General features: G+C 43.3%; 1 protein-coding gene across 8 annotated transcripts in view; it reads left to right on the top strand.

The window, feature by feature from the left end:
* The window catches only part of plod2 (procollagen-lysine, 2-oxoglutarate 5-dioxygenase 2), a 186,016-nt gene that overhangs the window by 75,680 nt on the left and 87,229 nt on the right, over nt 1-23,107 (top strand). For all 8 annotated transcript variants that reach the window (XM_073041541.1, XM_073041539.1, XM_073041543.1 and 5 more), the window contains exon 4: nt 17,576-17,739. In XM_073041541.1, coding sequence (XP_072897642.1) covers nt 17,576-17,739 — 164 coding nt within the window. The remainder of the gene's footprint in view (nt 1-17,575; nt 17,740-23,107) is intronic.

The following is a 23,107-nucleotide window of genomic DNA, read 5'->3' as shown; positions in this document are numbered from 1 at the left end:
TACAAACACAGAAGAAGGGCCATAAAAAGGAGCATGCGAGAAATGTGAAACACCACCCTGGTTTGATTTTAAAACTTAATATGTGAAAGGCAGCTGTGCCTTTGGTTGGAGGTAACTGAATGTCAATGTTTCCTGCTGCCTCTGATTTTAAAAGTCGGGTAGCATTCCAATCTGTCCCTTCTTTATTTTAACACAAATGGCCAACATTTTGATTGTAGTTCATTCCGAAACCTGACACCTAACCATGCCCTTTTCCTACCCTGTCATTTCCAACCAAGGGTGTGGAATCTAGTTATCTCACGTGTACCCTTAAACTGACTGAAATCGGTCCAGACTGCAGTCTAGCCAAGAGTATTCTGGTTTACAATGGCTCACATCCACAATAAAGGGGACCTTTACCCAATAAATCAGTGGGGGTGTTTTAAAAAATCTAATATGCATAAACTCCATCCAGATGTATTTTAAACTTCTTCCAGATGATGTATCTTTGGCTGCCAACACATGGCTGAACATTGACCTTGTTATCTATTGCCTTGATGTGTCAAAAGATGGAGGTGATGGCTTGACGTCTCCCACTGTAAAATAATTTTATTCCTTCCTATTGAGTTCACACCCCCCTGCTCCCCAATCCACTCCCTGTAATCCACCTGTAGGTAAAAATGCATGCATTGGTCCCAAAAGGGCAGGGTCTACACTTCCAGATGAATGAATACTGTATTGTTAAACTTCTGCTGATCTCAGAAATGTTGTACTAATTTCTATGGAGGTTCTGAAACCCCTTGGGAAGTTGAACTCCTGTCTCATTGGCAAGACTTTTGTTTGCACAGTTTAGGCAGTAAACCTCCCCATCCTGAATAACAGCTGCAGTACCTTGTCCAGAATTCATCTCCAGCATTGTTTGTCACCACTCTGGTAAAAATAATGGTTCTTATTTAGTTTCAGAACAATCAGATTTCACGCCCACTGATTTCCATGAAGCCGGGCTCTTCATAACTGAGATCTGTGACCACAAATTAGCTTCAAGCTTCACTCCTCCCCCGCAGATTCTGAGTCTTTCTTGGCTTTCTAGGCTAGATCATTCCTGTCTGTTGCAGCCTCTCACAGTTTGTCATTCCTGCTGCATTAAGGAGATAAGCAGATCTCTATACTCAAGAATTCAAAGTAGCTTTATTATTAAAGTACATATCTGTCACATTCATTTTCTTGTGGGCATACTCAGTAAATCCATAATAGAATATAACCATAACAGAATCCATGAAAGACCGCACCAACTTGGGCATTCAACAGTGTGCAAAGGGCAGCAAATACACGAAGAAAGAAATAATAAAAATAAATAAATTTTGAGAATATTTAATGAAGAGTCTTTGAAAGCGTTGCCATTAAGTACCTATCTACATTAAACCCCTTTGGTTCAATGCCTGATCGGTGAGAAGTAGTAACTTCCGAAACCTGGTGGTGTGAGTCCTGGGGCTCCTCTACGTTCTTCCTGATGGCAGCAGTGAGAAGAGAGCATGTCCTGGGTGGTGGGGGTCCCTGATGATTGATGCTGCTTTCCTGCGACAGTATTTTAGATATGCTCAATAGTGGGGAGAGCTTTATCGGTGATGGGCTGCATTTTATCCGCTACATTTTGTACGATTTTCTGTTCAAGAACATTGGTGTTTCCATGCCAGGCAGTGATGCTGCCAGTTGATATACTTTCCATTGCACATCTTTAGAAGTTTGTTGAAAGTTTTAAATATCATGCAGAATCTCTCCAAACTCGTAAAGAAGTAGAAGCACTGCTGTGCTTTCTTTGTAATTGCTCTTACATGCTGGGCCCAGGACAGATCTTCTGAAATAATAACATCGAGGAATTTAAAGTTGCTGGCCCTTTCCACCTCTGATCCTGCGATGAGGACTGGCTCATGGACCTCTGATTTTTTTTTCTACTGAAGTCAATGATTGGTTCCTTGGTCTTACTCGACATCAGCAAGAGGTTGTTTTTATGACACCACTCAGCCAGATTTGCAATCTCTCTCCTATATTCTAATTCATCACCGCCTTGGATTCGGCCAACAATAGTGGTGTCATGAACCAACTTGAATACGGTGTTGGTGCTGTGCTTAACCACACAGTCATAAGACCATAAGATATAGCAGCAAAAAAAGGTCTTTCGGCCCATTGAGTCTGCTCCACCATTTCATCATGGCCAATCCATTTTTCCTCGCAGCCCCATTCTCCTGCCTCCTCTCTGTATCCCTTCATGCCCTGACCAATCAAGAATGTATCAACCTCTGCCTTAAATATACCCAGTGACTTGGCCTCCGCAGCTGCCTGTGGCAATGAATTTCACAGATTCACCACTCTTTGGCTAAAGAAATTCTTCCTCATGTCCATTCTAAAATGACACCCCTCTATTCTGAGGCTGTGTCCTCTAGTCTTAAACTCTTTCACCATAGGAAACAGCCTTTCCACATCCATTCTATCAAGGCCTTTCACTAGATGCAGTGAGGTCACTCCTCATTCTTCTGAATTCCAGTAAGTATAGGACCAGAGCCCTCAAACACTCGTCATATGACAAGCCTTTCAATCCTAGAATAATTTTGATGAACCTTCTTTGAACCCTCTCCAATGTCAGCACATCCTTTCTAAGATGAGGGGCTCAAAGCTACTTACAATACTCCGAATGAGCCTTACTCACTGCTTTCTAAAGCTTGAACATTACATCCTTGCTTTTATATTCTAGTCCTCATACTTGCCTTCGTCACCACTGACATAACCTGCAAATTAACCTTTAGGAAATCCTACATGAGAACTCCCAAGTCCCTTTGCACTTCAGATTTTCCAATTTCCTCTCCATTTTGAAAATAGTCTACCCTTTTATTTCTTATACTGAAGTGCATGACTATACACTTCCCATAACTGTATTCTATCTGCCACTTTGTCGATTCTCCTAATCTAAGTCCTTCTGTATTCTCTCTACTTCCTCAAAATTACCTGCCCCTCCACCTAGCTTCTATTATCCACAAACTTTGCCACAAAGCCATTAATTCTGTCATCCAAATCATTGACATAACATAAAAATAAGCAGTCCCAATGCAGAACACCTCTAGTTATTGGCTGGAAGCCAAAAAAGGCTTCCTATATTCCCACTCTTTGCCTGCTGTTAATCAGCCAATGCTTTATCCATGCTAGCATCTTTCCTTTAATACCACGGACTCTTAACTTGCTAAGCAGCCTCGTGTGTCGCCTCGTGTGTCACCTTGTCAAAGGCCTTCTGAAAATCCATATACACAACATCCACCAATTCTCCTTTGTCTATCCTGCTTGTTATTTCTTCAAAGACTTCCACCAGAATTGTCAGACAAGATTTTCTCCCTAAGGAAACTATGCTCGCTTTAGCCTATTTTATCACGTGCCTCCAGGTACTCCAAAACCACATTCTTAACAATCGACTCCAACATCTTCCCAACCACTGAGGTCAGACCAACTGGCCTATAGTCTCCTTTCTTCTGCCTCTCTCACTTCTTGAAAAGTGGAGTGTAAAGCGAGTAGAGCAGGGGGCTATACACGTTGCCTTGTGGTGCACTTGTGCTGATAGAGATCCTAGAGGAGATGTTGTTACCAATCCAAACTGACTAGGGTCGGCAAGTGAGGAAATCGAGGATCCAATTGCACAAGGATGTAATGAGGCCAAGGCCTTTGACCTTATTGATTAGTTTTGAGAGGATGATGGTATTGAATGCGGAACTGAGCTGTAGTCGATGAAGAGCATTCTGATTATGCATCGCTGCTCTCCAGAGGGTCGAGGGTTGAGTAAAGGGCCAGTGAGATGGCATCTGCTGTGGACCTGTTGCTCTGGAAGTTAAATTGGAGCAGACTTAAGTCGCCTCTCAGGAAGGAGCTGATATGCTTCATCACCAACCTTTCAAAACACTATCACTGTGGATTTAAGTGCAACTGGGTGATAGTCTCCGAGGCAGGTCACCACGCTTATCTTAAGTACCAGTATATTTGAAACCTGCTTGAAAGAGGTGGGTATCTCAGAAGTGATAGGTTAAAGATCCCATGAACAATCCAGCCAGTTGATCAGCACAGGTTTTTAGTACTTGTCCAGGTACCCCATCTCGGCCGGATGCTTTTCTTGGGTTCTCCCTCCTGAAGGCTGCTCACGTGTCGTCCTCTTTCCAGAGGAAACGTCGTCTGGTTTTCCTTCCACAGGAGCAGACACAGTTATTTGCTTGCACTGTGTGTTTCTCTGAAGTGTGAAAATCTTAGATGTGCTGCTGATCTTATAGGTCACGTGTAAACATATTAACAGATTTCTACCCCCTTAAACAAAGTACATGTCTCCTGCAGACATAGTCGTAAGCCTTGAGATCGCTGGGAGTAATCTTTCACTCCCTGTCACCATTCAGTAAGGATTGTACTATTCTGTCGCTGTAAAAGCCCCGCTTGAATTGTGGTATCTCAGACAGCAGCTGCTGTGTTAAATCTTGGTAGTTTATGATAGATTAATTGACCCTGGGTGGCAACATCTAAGAGGATTTATTCTGGGCCCGACATATTGGTGCAACCAAAAAGAAGGAATGCTGTACATCATTAGGAGTTTGAGGAGATTTGGAATTTCATCAATGACATTTGCAAATACATGGCGGAGAGCAATCTGACAGGTTGCATCATAGCCTCATACAGAGCTTCCGGCACACAACATTACAAGAGGCTGCAGAGGAACGTAGACTCAGGTAGTTCCATCATGAGTATAATCCTCCCTGCCATCAAGGAGACATCAAGAAGCAGCGCCCTAAGAAGGTGGCATCCATCATTAAAGACTCACACCATTTGGGACATGGCTTCTTTTCATTATATCCAACAAGGAGGTGGTACAGGAGCCTAGAAATGTGCACACAACATTTTAAGAACTGCTTCTTCATCTCAACCCTCAGATTTCTGAACGATCTGTGAACGCAATCCTAATATTCGTCTTTTGCACTATTTATATATTGTGTAATATTATTTTTATGTCATGCACTTACTGCTGTCACTGAACAACAAATGACATAGCATGTCACTGAAAATAAACCTGATTCTGATTCTCACAATTTACATCCAAAAAACATTGCAGTCTAACACGGGGAAACCCAGCAACCCTTGCATTTGAAGACCAGAATTTTTGTGCGTCATCTCAGAGTTTAAGGATTAACACTGATCTACAAATTTAATTGCAAAAGTTAAATCTAGTCCTCTTTGTACAGTGCTGCTGTCAAGAGAGATGTGTGCTAAATGGTGCAGGATACGAAGATATTCTATTTCAGCATCTTAAAAAAAAATTCAAAATCTGCAAATGTGCCAGTAAAAAGCTTGAGTACTGAAAATCTCTGGTTTCCAGTTTTATCTTGGACTGTCTGTTTATAAATTAGTGACTTTAAATAAAAACTTTAAAAATTGGATGACTGTGGTCACTGCTGGTATTTATTTTGTAATCTTATAGCTCTGGAGAGACTTATTGCATTTTTCCATTTATCTGGATTGCAATAACCATTGCTATGTTACCAGGTTAATATTTTGAAGTCTGAGCTAATACACTACAAAACTTCAGTTCAAGTCTTGTAATTGAACTCTGATTGCAGTATTGAAATCTGCAAATGAATAACGGTGCTCATAAAATGGCAATTTTTTTTTTTGGGAGGGGGAGGAATTTTCTAAGTGCCTTTAAGAAGTCGTACCTTTGCCCAGCCAGCTTTCTTGTGACATAGGACTCTGAATAATGCTGACTTAACTGTTTGTTGAAGCTTCCAAATGTTTTGATACAAAGAGAATCAAGGAGATGATGGAGCTAGTGTAAGAAAGGGATAGAAAATTAGCCACTGCATGACCGAGGAGGATTTGGATGTTTCAAACAATTACAAGGATTATAACTTGGGCTGCAGTTTTATGAGGAAGAGGAGGATCTGGAGATTGACGTATCAGTCAACTCCATATCCACAAAATGGCCCTGCTGAAGGGTCTCAGCCCGAAACCTTGACTGTACTCGTCTCCATAGATGCTTTCTGAGTTTCTGCAGCATTTTGTGTGTGTGTTTATTTTCGTTTAGAAAGCTCCTATGAAACTAGATTCTTTATTTATAACATTGGTTCTTAGCCCTCCCTTTAATGATTGTTTCCATTGGTTCAGTAATGCCCTGCACTCTCTCAAGTATGCAGGCTTCTTTTGCCCATTGGAGAGAAAGAAATACTCTGTCAAAAAGCATCCTATCTCTGATTGCGCCTGGCTGAAGTTATTCATTACCGTCAAGTAGGAGCCAGGATTCTAACTAAGATACACGAGCTGTCACTTCTACAGCAGCATACAGTGTGGGTGCTGGAGGTTTAAAAACAACAGTGGAAGCCTTTTGTTACAGCTCCAAAGGCCTTTTTGTTTGTTCCTTTTATATTTTCCATTGCACTAAACCTGTCATTCCTTGAAGTGAGTTACCCAGACACGGAGAAAATGAATAACTGGTGTCTGCACCATTTAACTAGTGTCTGCTGAGATTGCCAAGGAAAATGAGTTTGCCTAAACATAAAAAAACTGAGATTGTTTGGAAGTTTGTGGAAAGAACATGAACTAAGGGGAGTTCTTTATTTGCCCCTTTCTATTGTACTTACTGCAGTTTTGTGCATTTTTAAGAACAGGGCAGATTGAACTTACTGCTATCTCAGGATTTGTAATTGCCCTTCACCCTGTAGAAGCTACTGTGCTTTACTTTCATACAGTAAAGGGGAGAGTAAGTTGTAGGACAATGAGGAAGGAATTAGGCAGATTGCACAAGTAGGAGCTCGTGTGGACTCAATGCACTGTGTGCTGTGTCTGTGATTCTATTTTACAAAAAGGCCTACTATGGAACACCGGTATTTTAGACTTGATGACATTGGTGCAGAATTGTAGTTGCAGGACAATGAGAAAGGAGTTAGGTAGATTGCACAACTAGGACCTCTCTACATGAATGGACTGTCTACTGTGTGCTATGTCTATCATTCTACTTGGGAAAAAGGCCTACTTTGGAACACTGTTAATTTGGACTATACAACATAGGCGAAGAATTAGGCCATTTCTGCCTAATTAAACAAAAATTACTTTTCATTTTGAACCATTTTTGGTAGAATTTGTATATGACAGTTGCAGAGAGGGGAGGTGTGTATGAAAATACAGGAATAATACCTTGCAAGAGAGCTACAGTAATCGGATGAGAGATGACACTAAGCTGGGCAGTGTAAGCAGCATTCATAGCTTTGCAAATGTTCTCCGTCAACTGCTTATCTAGTTGCCCTCTGAAGGCACTGATTACTTCTGTTACTACCACCATTCCGAGCACTGAGTTCTAGATCATTGCCGGCAAGCTTCACAGGTGCTTCAGTTAAATCCCTGAAGTGAATTGTAAGTGCTTCCATGAGCACTGCTTACTCTCACCCATACAACACCTGAACAGAAATAGGCTATTTGGCCCATCAAGTCTGCTCTGCATCATGGCAAATCGATTTACCTCTCAGCCCCAATCTCCTGCCAACTGTATCCTTTCATGTCCTGACCAATCAAGAATATATCAACCTCTACCTTAAAACACACACACACACACACACACACACACACACACACACACACACACACACACACACACACACACACACACACACACACACACACACACACACACACACACCACCCCTCCCCCACCCCTCCACAGCTGTCTGTGGCAATGAATTCCACAGATTCAGCACTCTCTGATTAAAGAAATTCCTCTTCATCTCTGTTCTAAAAGAACAGCTCGTTATTCTGAGGCTGTGTCCGCTGGTCCCACCAAAGGAAATACCCTCTCCACATCCAGTCTATCAAGGGCTTTCACCATTCGATAGGTTTCAATTAGGTCACCCCTCATTCTTCTGAATTATAGTGAATATGGGCCCAGAGCCATCAAACGCTCTTCATATGACAAGCCATTCAATTCTGGAATCATTTTCATGAACCTCCTTTGAACAGTCTCCACCTTCAGCACATCCTTTCTAAAATAAGGGGCCCAAAACTGCTCACAATACTCAAAGTGAGGCCTCACCAGTGGTTTATAAAGTCACATTATATCCTTGCTTTTATATATTCCAGTCCTCTTGAAATGAATGCCAACATTGCATTTGCCTTCCTCACCACAGACTCAACGTGCAAATTCACCTTTAGAGAATAACACATGCTCCATCAAAATTCATTCAAAAAGTTAAAAACAATGTGTTTTCTGAAGGAAGCTGATAACTTTAAAATGCAATAATAAGTTTGTGTTAGGTCAGAAAGAGGCCATTTTGCTGTTCTTTGTGGCTCTTGCAGGCCACCCCCATTCCTTGCAGAAAGCATCAGCGTTCCCACCACCCTCCATGCCAGCAACAGCAATGCCCCAAAGAGAGCCCATGGTCTACAGTCCATCGAAAACTACTATTCATCCCAATAGTTCGACATTCCACTGCGCTCTCCCACCAACAAGTGAGAGACACAGCACTCTTACCACAGTGAGAGGGACACAGACAGCTGCTACTTTGATGTTACAGAATGTAGTGCCGCTTTTATTCCGAGTTTCCTCCAACTCAACAATGGCCAGCAAACTCTCACTCATCATTAAGAGAGAGGAAGCACGATCACCCGATTGCAGAGGCCTCTGACAGCCGCACCTGCTGTCTCGATGCTCTGGTTTCCTGCAGCGCTTCAGTTCGTGACACCAGAGAGAAATCGGATCCACGGGGCCGAGCAATGCTGCATCCCGAGGCCACCGTCCACCATCACTCCTGGAGATATCTAAAACATGGCCGCTCGGCGAGCTCCGAGAATGGAAACGCCGCTGTGAAGAACCGCAGTTTTAGTGCAGCTGTGGGTCACCTACTCTGACAGAACCCCAGCCAGCTTGAAAAGGGATAAAGAGGCATTGGAAGAAGAATAATATTTAACTGTTCTACTGATGGCTGGGAGAAATCACCCTCTGGTGCCATCCTTGGCTCCAACCCCTTTCCCACAATTCTGTCTTGAAAGTATTGAAGGTTTGATTCATTTTCAGCAATTTATATGCAGCAATTTCCAGATTATTTTTAAATGCATTTTTAAGCATTTCCTCTGGTTCCCCTTATATCATTTGGCTTAAGATTTAAAATAGTTTTCTGAGTTCTTAAATCCTCCAATAATGGGAACAGATTCCTTCTGAAAGCCATCAATCCATGCTGTGTTGTACATAGTAAATGTTTGAAATGAATGTGATATGGGTCAGCAACTCAGACCCATATTGTTGTTTATTTCTGGGAAACCGTCTGTCATATAACTGCCAGTTGAATTGAACAGCCTCAGTTTGGAGTCATAGGGAGGTACATCTTTGAAATAGGTCCCTCAGTCCATGCCCAGCAATGGACATCCATTCCATTCTGAGCTGTTCATAACTTGGACAGTTCACTAGTTGGGTCCTAAACCAAGTGTTCAGATGTTCTGCTGCTCCCCAGTAATTTGCATATCCATCCAAATGCTTGTTCATATGTACAGTATATGGCTGCGCGTGGATCAGTCTTTCACAACCGAGGGAGCACCTGCAATCCTAACAATCTTGGTAGTGTTGCAGGTATTGTAAAAAGTTGGGGTAGGTTACAACGGGCATTGATATGGTGCAGAGCTAGGCTGAGTTGTGGCAGATGGAGTTCAACCAGGAAAAGTGTGAAGTGATGCACTTTGGAATGTCGAACTTCCAAGGCAGAGTCCGGGATTCTTTGCGATGTGATGGAGCAAAGAGATTCTGACATCCGCGTCCATAGATTCCTCAAAAGTTGCCGTGGAAGTAGACAGGGTGATTAAGAAGGCATACAGTGTTTTGGCCTTCATTGGTCAGGAGTTGGGTTCAAGAGCTGCACAGTAATGTTACAGCTCTGTAAAACCCTGGATAGACCACTCTTGGAGTACGTTGTTCAGTTCTGGACTCCTCAGTACAGGAAGGATGTGGAAGCTCTATAGAGGGTAAGAGGAGATATACCAGGCTGCTGGTTGGAATTAGAGAGCATGTCATTTGAGGATAGGTTGAGCAAGCTACGACTTTTCTCTTTGGGATGATGGAGGATGAGAGGTGTACATGATGATAAACTTTAATAGTGTGGACGGCAGAAATGGCTAATACAAGGAAACACAATTTTAAGGTGATTGGAGGAAAATGTAAGCAGTATGACAGAAGAAGTTTTTTTTCAGAAGAGCTGAGTGTGTGGAATGTGCTGCCAGAGATAGTGGTAGTGGCAGGTTCATTGGGGACATTTAAGAGACACTTAGGCACAGGGATGAAAGTAAAATGGAGAGTTATCTGGGAATAAATAAGTTGAAAATCAGCGTAACATTGTCTGCGAGCTGATGGGCCCATATATAGTGCTATTGCTGTATGTTCTATCTTCACCTATTTTGCATTCCCACAAGACAATGACTCTAGAATCATTGAGAAATAAATGACGTTTTGGAAAGATCTGATTGGGTAGGTGGGTTTGATAAAACCATTTACCATGTCTAATAGTATTCATGACTCACTGGAAAGGTCAGGTGAGCTGAGAGATTAGTGAGGGAGGGCCTGTTTTCTCTGGAAAAAAGGGAGTTAAAGTGGGGTATGGCTGAGCTACAGGTATATGTAAAAAATGAGGGATATGGAGGTGTAGTCTGCAGGAAACTTTACCCTTTGAATAAAGCTACAGGACATAGATTTTGGGTAAGGGGTAAGAGATGTGGAGGGTTAATTTTTACCCAGTGGGTGGACGGTACTAGAATACGCCACTGGAGAAAGTTGTGGAAACAGAGTTCCTGATTGTGTTGCCACCGAAAATAACATAACTAAAAGAACCGTACCTAGAACACACACACTCTTCTGACTCAAGTACTTCTTTTAGTTTGTTCACGCAGAAAGAGAACAGCATGGCCCCTGTCACCCACACTGTTCGGGAGTCTGAACAGAAAAATGCTATTTTTATACAGAAGTGGCTCATCAGTTCTGGGTATTGATCATTGTAAAATTGTATATATTTGAATTCCTTACTCACAAGGTCAGTGGCTATCACAATAAATTAAAACTTCAAGAGGACAGCCACTGATATTTTGAAGTTAGTAAAGATAATGGAGCCTCAGTTGATGGTCTTGTTTCACACCCTTCATTAATGTCATCTCTTCTGTCCCCGGCACCCGCTATTGCGTAAAGGGGCGCTATGTTTTAGGAAGACCTTTCTGGAAAAGTCTTACTGCAGAGGCCTCACTCATTTGGTTAGAGTACCCACAACTGCCGTCACCCCATTCTGTCTTATCTGTAGCAGCAGCAGTGTCTCTGGTGGTCTCACTTCAAAGGTCTTGCTTGACTGCTACTGCCCAGGGCTATCCTTGCCTTACCAGAGCATCCACACTAGCATTTAGGAAGTATCTGGAATTGCCTAGGTGTAGAAGGCTATTAGCCAAGAGATGAAACATGGGACTAATGCAGATGGGTACCCACTGATCAGCCGAAGTGCAGTGGGCAGAATTTCCTGCTTCCATGCCTTTAGAGACTCTGAATAAGTACTACACAACTGTAGAGGAGTGGAGAGAATCCAGAAGAGATTCACTCAGCTGATTCTTGGGATGCAAAGTGTTGTCCTATCACAAGTGGCTCAAGAAAGTTCTTGGAGTTTAGAAGTCTGTGTCATTCTGAGGCACATTTAAGACCCTGTAGGGACATGGCAATGTAAAATGCTGAGATGTTTCCAGAGTGGAAAGGTTTCAAAGTAGGGAATATAATTTGTAGACAATAGGGATGTATCATGGACTCCCCAGTCATCAGCTTTATTGGTCAACATTGACCCAACACAATTGAAAATGGAACACACACACTGCCAGGCAAACTCCGCAGGTCAGGCGGTTGCTATGGAGGGAAATAAACAGTCGATGTTTCAGGCCAAGACCCTTCATCAGTTGCATCCTTCGGAAACTAATCGCATGCCACGGTACGGTGATGCAACTCATCAGTGCTTTATCAGAAGCAGCTCTGAGACTTGGCAAGCGCAGGGATAAGAACATGTCATCAACTTGCACGTCTCAAACATTAATCCTCACTTTCCGCTCCTGAGCCGGAGACCTGCAGGCCCTCACCTGGCTGCATCTCAAAAGCAGAAGACTTTGTGACATGACCTTCAATCTTTTCTACAAAGACCCTTCAACTTTCTATGAGTAGTTATGAGTGAGTGAGTGATGAGAAATGAAACAAAGACTACAGTTTACCAATTGAAACCTCGTGATAAAAACGCATCTCACAGCAAATATAATTCAGGTTTTAAACTAATATTTTTCAAGCTTTGAAATACGGAATGTTTAGATGACTAATTTGAAAAGAATTATATAGACCTAGGATACTATAACCTGCAACTATAGCTTGTTTGGTAGTCTTGCAGTTAAAACTGTGTCCTGGTAATCTGCAGAGAATTTATAGAATGTGCTGATATCTCATCTGACAATTTTAGTTTGGATGCAACAACAATTTACTAATTTTAATTTAAAAATAACTTCTGGGAAAATTGAAATAAATCACTAACTGTAACCTCTTTCAGCCAAGTATTACAGAGTCTCCTATCAGTTTTTGAAAGGTGCGGCTAATTTACCATTATGACTGCTCAAGAGAACTGTTTACACTGAGCTGGAAGCTGAATGTTTTTGTAGACCGAACTCGCCTTGAACCATTTTGCAAGTTTTGCAATTCAGTAACGGGGTTTTATGAAGACACAGTGGAGGGGACTCATTGCCCACTTTCTTTCCATAATTGGTTATAGTCACAGACTGGGATGTAGCAGTTAAAGAAATACAGCTATAGATATTCATATACCAGCTGGAGTTCAGCAGACATTTCAGAAATGCACTCAGCTTTGACTTTTTACTAGCATATTAATAAACACTTCTGAAATCTACAGAAAGTTCTCAATTTTGCTGTAAATCCCAGCTGTACCCAGCAGGTCATCTTGTTTTCACTTCTTGTGAGTATTTAGCCGTGCCAGCATTTATAACTTATTCTTTTTGATCTTCCTTTTAAATGTGTTTTGAAAAGGTTCATTAAAAATACGGTCAGTGCTGTTTCTTTCACGGCCAGCAGTTCGCACATTGCATAATCTGGCACCAAGTCACAAAGAGGCGGGAAGCCGGAGATTTATTCAGACGCCTGCATCAAGTAATGCTGCTTTTATATTGCAGTCTGGGCTTCTGTAGTGTGAGTAACCTGCAACCTTGCAATGAGGACTCAGTTCTGTTGTGGACTGAACAAGCATTGGGAAGCCTCTCATTCTACTCGAGCGTGAATCAGGGTGACAGCTTGGCCGAATCTTGCGGCTTTGTGGCATCGTTGTCCTACTGCGGAGAAAACACAGTCAGCTCACCATAATCCTGGTCTCCATTGGGCTTACAAAGGAAAATTAAGGTCACTAAAATTATGAAGTGTTTAGATCACGAGTGACTGCAGTCATTCATTTAACAAGTGGGTGCTGTGTATGTGGAGTTTCCGTGTTTTCCCTGTGACCACGTGGGTTTCCTCCAGGTGCTCCCATTTCAACCCAAATACAAGGGGTTTTGTGGGTTAATTGGCCACTGTAAATTGCCCCAGGTGCGTAGGTGAGTGGCAGAATCTAAAGGAAGTTGAAAAGAATGTTGGAACAATTAAAAATGGGATTTATAATAGATTATTGAAAAATAAGGGTAGTGGGGTGGAGATACATCTCTACCAAAGGAGGTGTAAGGTGCTTCTTCCCCCTGCTAGCCTGCAGGTCACCCTTGGGCAGGGCGTAGCACCTGTTTGGCCCCCCCCCCACCATGATCAGGGTCATGAAACCATGGGAGCGGGCGGTGGATGGTTGTATGAGCAGCTGGTGTATACCACAGGTGCTAGTTATAACCACTGTCACCAGGCAGATAATTTCTGAAAGGTATTGATAATGACTGGGGTCACCCATTGTGGAAAGGCATTACCCAGAAGAAGACAATGGCAAAACACTTGCGTAGAAAAATTTGCCCAGAACAATTATGGTCATGGAAAGACCATGATCGCTGACAGTCATGGCACGGCACGTAGCGAGCGAATCAGTGTAACATAGATAGTTTACGATTGTTATGGACTTGAGGGGCCAAATGGCCTCTTTCTCTGCAGTATCTCTGTATAGTGAAGTCCACCAGCACCTGGAAACTTGTTGGTTGTATCTCCAGCAGTTTGCTCAGTACAGTTCGTCTCCCCCTCCTAATTCCTCCTTTCTGCGATTACATGTATCTCTGACAAAGACTGATGCCAAATACCAGTTTAGTTCATTCCTTGTAGTTCATGATTAATTCCCCGGTTTACTTTCTAGGGGGTCACTGCTTGTAATTGTTTTTTTTTGATATTTGTATCTTCAGGAACACTGCTTTGCATTGTGACACTTCATGGGGATTTAGCAAGCACCCCATGCTCAAAGTTCAGGCTTAATGAAAAGGGAGACTTGAGGAGAGAATTGCGGATGTGCCAACAGCCAGAGAACTGGCCCTGAGTGAAATGTTACAGAGCACGATTATTGAAAATGCATTACCTGCAAAAGTGCTTTTATATGGTCCAAGTGCTTTTGAAAAAGGAATCGCCTCAACACAAAAAGCATGTTTGCTGTAGCCATATAGACCTAGTGCTTCTCTGAGTATTAGGCTCTGAGTGCTTCTCTACTACAGTTTGTTGGCTCTTCAAGTGACTTCTGCTTTGTATAAAAATGTCTGTTTCCAAGTGTGGGAACAGTAAGAGAAAAAGCCACAAATAGCCTTAATATAGCATCAAGGTTCACATCAGACCTCAAGTTCTGCCTCAGGGCACTAAGAAATGTTATGAAAGCATAGTCTACTGTTGTGACACACACAAAATGCTGGCAGAACACAGCAGGCCAGGCAGCATCTATAGGGAGAAGAACTGTCGACGTTTCAGGCTGAGACCCTTTGTCAGGACTAACTGAAAGGAAAGATAGTAAGAGATTTGAAAGTGGGGGGGGGGAGGGGAAAATGCAAAATGATAGGAGAAGACCGGAGGGGGTAGAGTGAAGCTGAGAGCCGGAAAGGTGATTGACAAAAGGGATACAGAGCTGGAGAAGGGAAAGGATCATTGGACGGGAGGCCAAGGGAGAAAGAAAGGGGGAGGGGAGCACCAGAGGGAGATGGAGAACAGAAAGAGGGGAAAGAAAGGAGGGGGGGAAAAACTAAATATATCAGGGATGGGGTAAGAAGCGGAGGAGGGGCATTAACGGAAGTTAGAGAAGTCAATGTTCATGCCATCAGGTTGGAGGCTACCCAGCCGGTATATACGGTGTTGTTCCTCCAACCTAAGTGTGGCTTCATCTTGACAGTAGAGGAGGCCATGGATAGACATATCAGAATGAGAATGGGACGTGGAATTAAAATGTGTGGCCACTGGGAGATCCTGTTTTCTCTGGTGGACAGAGCGTAGGTGTTCAGCAAAATGGTCTCCCAGTCTGCGTCGGGTCTCTCCAATATATAAAAGGCCATACCGGGAGCACCGGACGCAGTATACCACACCAGCCGACTCACAGGTGAAGTGTCGCCTCACCTGGAAGGACTGTCTGGGGCCCTGAATGGTGGTGAGGGAGGAAGTGTAAGGGCAGATGTAGCACTTGTTCTGCTTACAAGGCTAAGTGCCAGGAGGGAGATCGGTGGGAAGGGATGGGGGGGGGGGGGGGGGGACACAAATGGACAAGGGAGTCGTGTAGGGATAGATCCCTGTGGAAAGCAGAAAGGGGGCGGGAGGGAAAGATGTGCTTGGTAGTGGGATCCTGTTGGAGGTGGCGGAAGTTACGGAGAATTATATGTTGGACCCGGAGGCTGGTGGGGTGGTAGGTGAGGACAAGGAGAACTCTATCCCGAGTGGGGTGGCAGGCAGATGGGGTAAGGGCAGGTGTGCGGGAAATGGGAGAGATGCGTTTGAGAGCAGAGTTGATGGTGGCAGAAGGGAAGCCCCTTTATTTAAAAAAGGAAGACATCTCCTTCATCCTGGAAAGAAAAGCCTCATCCTGAGAGCAAATGCGGCAGAGACGGAGGGATTGCGGGAAGGGGATAGCATTTTTGCAAGAGACAGGGTGGGAGGAGGAATAGTCCAGGTAGCTGTGAGAGTCTGTAGGCTTATAGTAGATATCAATAGATAAGCCGTCTCCAGAGATGGAGACAGAATTATCAAGAAAGGGGAGGGAGGTGTCGGAAATGGACCGGGTAAATTTGAGGGCAGGGTGAAAGTTGGAGGCAAAGTTAATAAAGTCAACGAGCTCAGCATGCATGCAGGAGGCAGCGCCAATGCAGTTGTCGATGTAGCGAAGGAAAAGAGAGGGACAGATACCCGTATAGGCTTGGAACATGGATTGTTCCACAAAGCCAACAAAAAGACAGGCATGACTGGGACCCATGCGGTTGCCCATGGCTACACCTTTGGTTTGGTCTTGTGACTGTGATTACGTTTTCCTTATTCTTTCTGCAAAAAGAAACCCACTTCTCCACGCATCCTTCCCCTCAGCAGTATCCAACTGTTTTCACATGAACTTGCTTCTTTCCACTTGCCCACTTCTAGTAGTAGTTTCTCTTCCGGCCCTGCATATTCTTTTGAAAGGTCTACAAAGATCTGTCCTCCTCGTCCGTGTACTAAACCCTTTGCAGAAAGACCTACCAGGTCATGACACCAAGCTCCAAATGTTCTACTCTTCCTCTGTGCTGTCACTCTTGGGTAAAGCAATTCAGGAGCAATAGTGTTTTTTTTTCTTATCCAAATCATCAGTGAGACGGTGAAAAGTGTTGGCTTAAGCTGCAAGCTTGTGGACAGTATTCACCCTTAATGTTGGAAAAGGAATGTTCAAAATTGCTCTTGTAAAAGTATCCAAGGCGTCTTCATGGAGCAATGCCTGAAAAAGGAGGCATCCATCATGAAGACCTCCCATCACTCAGCCCATGCCTTGTTCTCATTACCACCATCAGGAAGAAGGTACAGAAGCGTGAAGATACACATCATCGATTCAGGAACAGCTTCTTCCCCTCTGCCATCCAATTTCTGAATGGACTCATGAACATTTTTACAACATTTTTACACTACTTGTATAACTGTTTAATATATACTTAATGTAAATCAGTTTTTTCTAATATTATGTATTGCATTGTACAGCTGCCGCGAAGATAACAAATTTCATGATATATGCTGGTAATATTAAATCTGATTCAGTTGTTCTGTTTGGATGTCATAATTTGATAAAGGTATTTTTAGTTTTCTGTGGGTATCCTAAATTCATTGGACCTTTCTCAGTTATCTGTAATTTGTCAGCTATGTTGAAGCATAGATTTCACAGAATTCCTAGTTTCCCTAAAATGTGATCATCTTCAGTAGTATCCTCATTGAAGCTTCTCATAATCAAATATCCAGATGAATGTATGAGCCTTCTGTGGTTATAATGTGAGCGTACGTTGCCAGAGCAGCCTGTCATTTTCACTCCCGTCCATATGGAATGGTGAAGACAGAAAGCCCATGTGTACGTGAGCACTGATTGCTGTTCCTCTTCTTTTCCAGTTATGATGTTCTGTTTGCTGGTGGTCCCGAAGAGTTGCTGACCAAGTTCCAGCAGTTCAACCACAAGGTGGTCTTTAGTGCTGAAGGATACATCTGGCCAGATAACAGGCTCACAGAGAAGTATCCCAATGTCCGCAGTGGGAAGAGGTTCCTTGGTTCAGGAGGTAATGTCTAAAGTAAGAGAAGTTATTCTGAGTTCAGAGAAAAGAAACAAATTGGGTATTTGACTTTAAACTGAAAAATCCAACAATTGGTAAGACTTTTGGATGAACACTACATACTGCTCTTGGGGATTTTTAGTGGTTATACTCACTCTGTTTCTTTGACTTGGCATTCAAATTCATGGTGACGATTTCATCTTATTGAATTCTATTGCTACCAAACTGAAAACAGCGAGACTTCAGTGGTTAAAATATGTATAAAAGTATTATCACGAATAAGTTATAGAATTTTTTTTAGGCCAGTCAGTAATGGATCAATGGTGTCCAGCTTTGAGTTCTTTCTTTGTCACCTCATCCATCCACTACTTCCTGAGTCCGCTGACAGCTTGCATTTGTACTGTTTATTGATTGATTGATTAGTTGTCCGCCGTCTCTGACAATGATAGGGGACCTGTGTGCAAGAGTTTTTTTTAAAGTGGAATAGCCGTAGCTCTAGGGCAGGTCCATTCTCTCAACCTTGGCAGTCCGGGCCCATTGGTACAAGTAGTCATCACAAACCGCTTGCAGTGAATGATCACAACTTCCTCCGTGCCTTGTCGTGCCCTTCGCTCTCCACGAAAAGTGTTGCAGAACTCCCCTCCTGGCCATTGGATCTCGCCTGCCCAGTCTTCCGGAGCTGGCTTCACTCGCGTGCCCCCATCTCACCGGGGTATGAGGCCCGCTGGCTACTCGCACCTGATTTAGCCCGCCTGTCAGAGTGGCTCACCGGGCTGTGGCCCCCACCACATGCAAACAGCTACTTGGAGCCACAACTGAGAGCTGAGTGTCCAGTAAGGCCCAAAGGTGAGCAAGCTATCCCGGAATGGACGCGACAAGCCCCCTCTGCCACAGTTGCTGCCGCTCCCTGGAAATCCCGTACACCCTGTTGATAATGGAGTAAAATAACAAATAATTCTGGGTGGCACGGTCTTCTGTTCCACAGCTTCAGCCACTTGGGTTCTATCCTGACCTTGGGTGCTGGCGGTGTGGAGTTTGCACGTACTCTTTGTGACTCTCAGTTTTGTCTGACAGCTCTGATTACACCCCCCCCCCCCAACATTCTAAAGGCGTGTGGGGCTGGTGGGTGAATTGAATACTATAAAGTGCCTCTAATGTGTGAGCAAGTGGTCAGAATCTGGGTGTGAGTGGATGGGAATGAGGGAAAAATTAAATGGGATTAGTGTTGATAGGTTGCTTGGTAGTCACCATGGACTTGGTGACAAAAGGCTTATTTCTATGCTTTGTGACACTTAAAACAATGTTCTGCACACGTCCCTTCCTCCAAATGCACTCTCAAACAAATAACAAAACCTGGCACTGCGTATTTGAGTTTAATATGGTTTCCTTGGGTGGGGGGGGGGGGGGGGGAAGGAATCTAAGTACCTTTATTTGAATTTCTTTCTTTGCTGCTCTCCCCCAGCAGAAGTGCTTAACTTTCCTGTATTTACTGTATAACAGCTTCAATTTGAAGATAATTTTGAAATTTTAAATTAAATACTGAGCAGATAAATATTTATCATTTTCACAGAGGGAAGGTTTGAGCAGGGCGTGTAACATACTGCCCCCCTACTTAAAAAATAAATATAGCTGAAGTTAGGTTTTCCACACCCCCATGCACTTAGTCTGATTAGCCTTGTTTAATTTTTAATTTTGTAGGAAGTTAATCCAGGAAAATGTGAGGTGTTGCACTCAAATGTAAGAGTAAAGTTGTGCAATATATGGCAACACCTTAAGGTGCATTGATGAATAACAGGATGTTGGGATCCCAGTCAGTAGCTCTCTGAAAATGGCCACATGGGTAGAGGGGATGGGAAAGAGGATGTACGGCATCATTGTCATCTTTGTTTGAGGTAGGGTATAAGAGTCAGGAACTCATGATGCAACTATATAAAGTTTTGATTAATCACAAACCAAAGGAAATCTGCAGATGCTGGAAATCCGAGCAACACACACAAAATGCTGGAGGAACTCAGCAAGCCAAGCAGCATCTATGGAGAGGAAAAGCACAGCCGACGTTTCAGACCAAAACCCTTTGACAGGAATGGAGAAAAAAAGCTGAGGAGTAGATTTAAAAGTAGATGTGCTTTTGTTTCAGTTGTATTTGGAACATTGTTTGCGGTTCTGGTTGCCCCATAACAGGAAGAAGGAGGAAGATGTAGATGATCTTTATCAGGATGCTGCTTGGATTAGAAAGTATTAGCTAAGGAGCAGTTGGACAAAGTTGGATTGTTTACTGAGAAGCATCAGAGGCTGAGAGGTGACCTGGCAGGTGTATAGAAAATGATGAGGGCCACAAATAAAGAGAATAGTCTTATTCCATTGTGGTAATTTCAAAAACCATGACTGTCTACATCGTACGACACAGCAAATAATGATGATGTCATACAACACAGCACATAATGATGATGACACACAAAGTATCTGTATATCTGAGCAGCCTGTTTTGTACTACAATTTAAATCTGGTTTTCTAGGCAGGTGTCATTTTTACACTTTTAACTGATATATTTTTTGTAGCAGTTTTGAGAATGCAGTATCTTGAGTAACTAATTGGACAACATAGAATTTCATAGAATTTTCAACACGGAAACACACCAAATGTTCAAAGTGCAAAGTAAATTTTCAGAGGAAACTAAGGTCATTACAAAAGAAAAGATGAATTATGAAAGGAAGCTGGCAACTAATATTAAAGAAGATACTAAAAGCTTTTTTAAGTATAAAGAGGGTAAAAGAGATTTGAGGGTAGATATAGGACCAATAGAAAATGACTCTGGAGATATTGTGGTAAGAGATGCAGAGATGGCAGATGAACTGAATATGTATTTTGCATCAGTCTTCACAATGGAAGACATCTGCAGTATACCGGACATACAAGTGTGTCGGGGAAGTGAAGTAAGTGCAGTGAAAATTATGACTGAGTAGGTGCTCAGGAAGCTTAATGGTCTGAGGATGGATAAATCTTCTGGACTTGATGGAATGTATCCTCAGGTTCTGAAGGAAGTAACTGGAGAGATTGCAGAGGCATTGACAATGATCTTTCAAGAATCGATAGATTCTGGCATTGTGCTGGATGACTGGAAAATTGCAGATGTTACTCCGCTATTTAAGAAGGTTGGGAGGCAGCAGAAAGGAAACTAAAGACCTGTTAGCCTGACACAAGTTGTGGATAGTGTGGAGGGCTGTCAGAGATTACGGTGGGACATTGATAGGATGCAAAAGTGGGCTGAGAAGTGGCAGATCGAGTTCAACCCAGATAAGTGTGAGATGGTTCATTTTGGTAGGTCAAATATGATGGTAGAATATAGCATAAGTGGCAAGACTCTTGGCAGTGTGGAGGATCAGAGGGATCTTGGGGTCCGAGTCCGTTGGACACAAAGCTGCTACACACGTTGACTCTGTGGTTTAAGAAGACATACGGCCTTCATCAATCGTGGGATTGAGTTTAAGAGCCGAGAGGTAATGTTGCAGCTACATAGGACCCTGGTCAGACCCCACTTGGAGTACTGTGCTCAGTTCTGGTCACTTCACTACAGGAAGGATGTGAAAACCATAGAAAGGGTGCAGAGGAGATTTACAAGGATGTTGCGTGGATTGGGGATCATACCTTATGAGAATAGGTTGAGTGAACTCGGCCTTTTCTCCTTGGAGTGACGGAGGATGAGAAAAGACCTGATAGAGGTGTACAAGATAATGAGAGGCATTGATTGTGTGGATAGTCAGAGGCTTTTTCCCAGGGCTGAAATGGCAGGCACAAGAGGGCACAGTTTTAAAGTGCTGGGAAGTAGGTACAGAGGAGATATCGGGTAACTTTTTTTACGCAGAGAGTGGTGAGTGTGTGGAATGGGCTGCTGGTGACAGTGGTGGAGGCGGATACGATAGGGTCTGTTAAGAGACTCTTGGATGGATACATGGAGCTTAGAAAAATAGAGGGCTATGGGTAGCTCTAAGGTAAGGACATACTCGGCACAGCTTTGTGGGCCGAAGGGCCTGTATTGTGCTGTAGGTTTTCTATGTTTCTATGTCTCTTAAAGCCTGCCACAGCTGTTGAGCATCCTGCAGTAATTCAGGTTGCCACGTCGCATGCGAGATGGCTTTCCAGAGGATGTACTTTGACCTCCTTGTATTTTACTTGGTTGCCAGATTTGAGTAGTACTGATCTGGCCCTCAGCAGATTGCAGATTTCTTGGTTCATCCAGGACTTCTGGTTGGGGAAGACTGAATGGTTTTGTGGAGACGCTCATTCATGAGCGTATTCATTTAGATCCTCTAAGTCTTTGAACACAGCACAGTCCACCAACTTGTAGCGATCCCGCAGCTGTTCTTCTAATCCTGCCACCTCCTCTTTATTGTTCTTACCTCTGTAGCCTCTGCCTATATGCAGGTAGGAGGACAGCCAGCTGATCAGATTTCCTGAAATACGGTCTAGGGATCCAACGGTAGGCCTTCCTAATCGTAGTATAACAATGGTCAAATGTGTTGGTATCACTGGTGCTGCAGATGATATGTTGATGATAATTGAGCAGAGATTTCTTCAAACAAGCCTGATTGAAGACCCCAAGGATGATTTGAAAGGTACTGGGTAGTGTGTTTCACGTTTGTTAATCATGACACTCAATGTACCGAGTGCTTGCTTAATATTAGTCTCTGGCATTATGTAAACTGTGGTCAGGATAATGGGTGCGAGCTCCCTTGGTTAGTAGAATGGATGACACTTAGTCATTAGGTATTCCAGGTCAAGAGAGCAAGAGTGTGACAAAGCCGCTACATCTGGGCATCATGAAGAGTTTATCATGAAGCACAGACACCACCTTTTGCCTTCCATAAGTGTTCTGCAGATCCTGGTAAATCAAGAACCTCTCAGGCTGGTGCATCATATCCGTTGTGTCTTAAGTGAGCCATGTTTCTGTTAACCACAATATGCTGCAATCCCTCATTTCCCTCTGATACAGCAACAGGTCCTCAATCTTACTTTCCAAAGACTGTACATTTGCTAGCAAGACATTGGGTAGAGGAGCTTTTACACCCTGCTGTTCGAGTCTGGCTTGTAGTCTTCCCCTCCTCCCCATCTCCTGCCCGTGATGAGTTCCTTCGTCCGCTTAAAGGTGCCATATCTGAATTCCTGAGAGTTAAGTCCTTCCAAAGATCATGAATTTGCTAATTCGTTTAGATGGCTCAGAAGTATGATACTTAAAGAGAAAGTACAGTTGGGAGACTGTAGGTCTGACACGGTGGTAAGCAGCACAGGGGCGCCGCAGGGAACCGTACTCTCTCCGGTCCTGTTCACCCTGTACACCAGACTTCCAATATAACTCGGAGTCCTGCCATGTGCAAAA

Source organism: Hemitrygon akajei, chromosome 3 (genome assembly GCF_048418815.1).
Source record: "Hemitrygon akajei chromosome 3, sHemAka1.3, whole genome shotgun sequence".
NCBI classification, from domain to species: Eukaryota; Metazoa; Chordata; class Chondrichthyes; order Myliobatiformes; family Dasyatidae; genus Hemitrygon; species Hemitrygon akajei.
The sequence above is the reverse complement of the archived record's forward strand: the minus strand, read 5'-3'. Positions and strand labels throughout refer to the sequence as shown.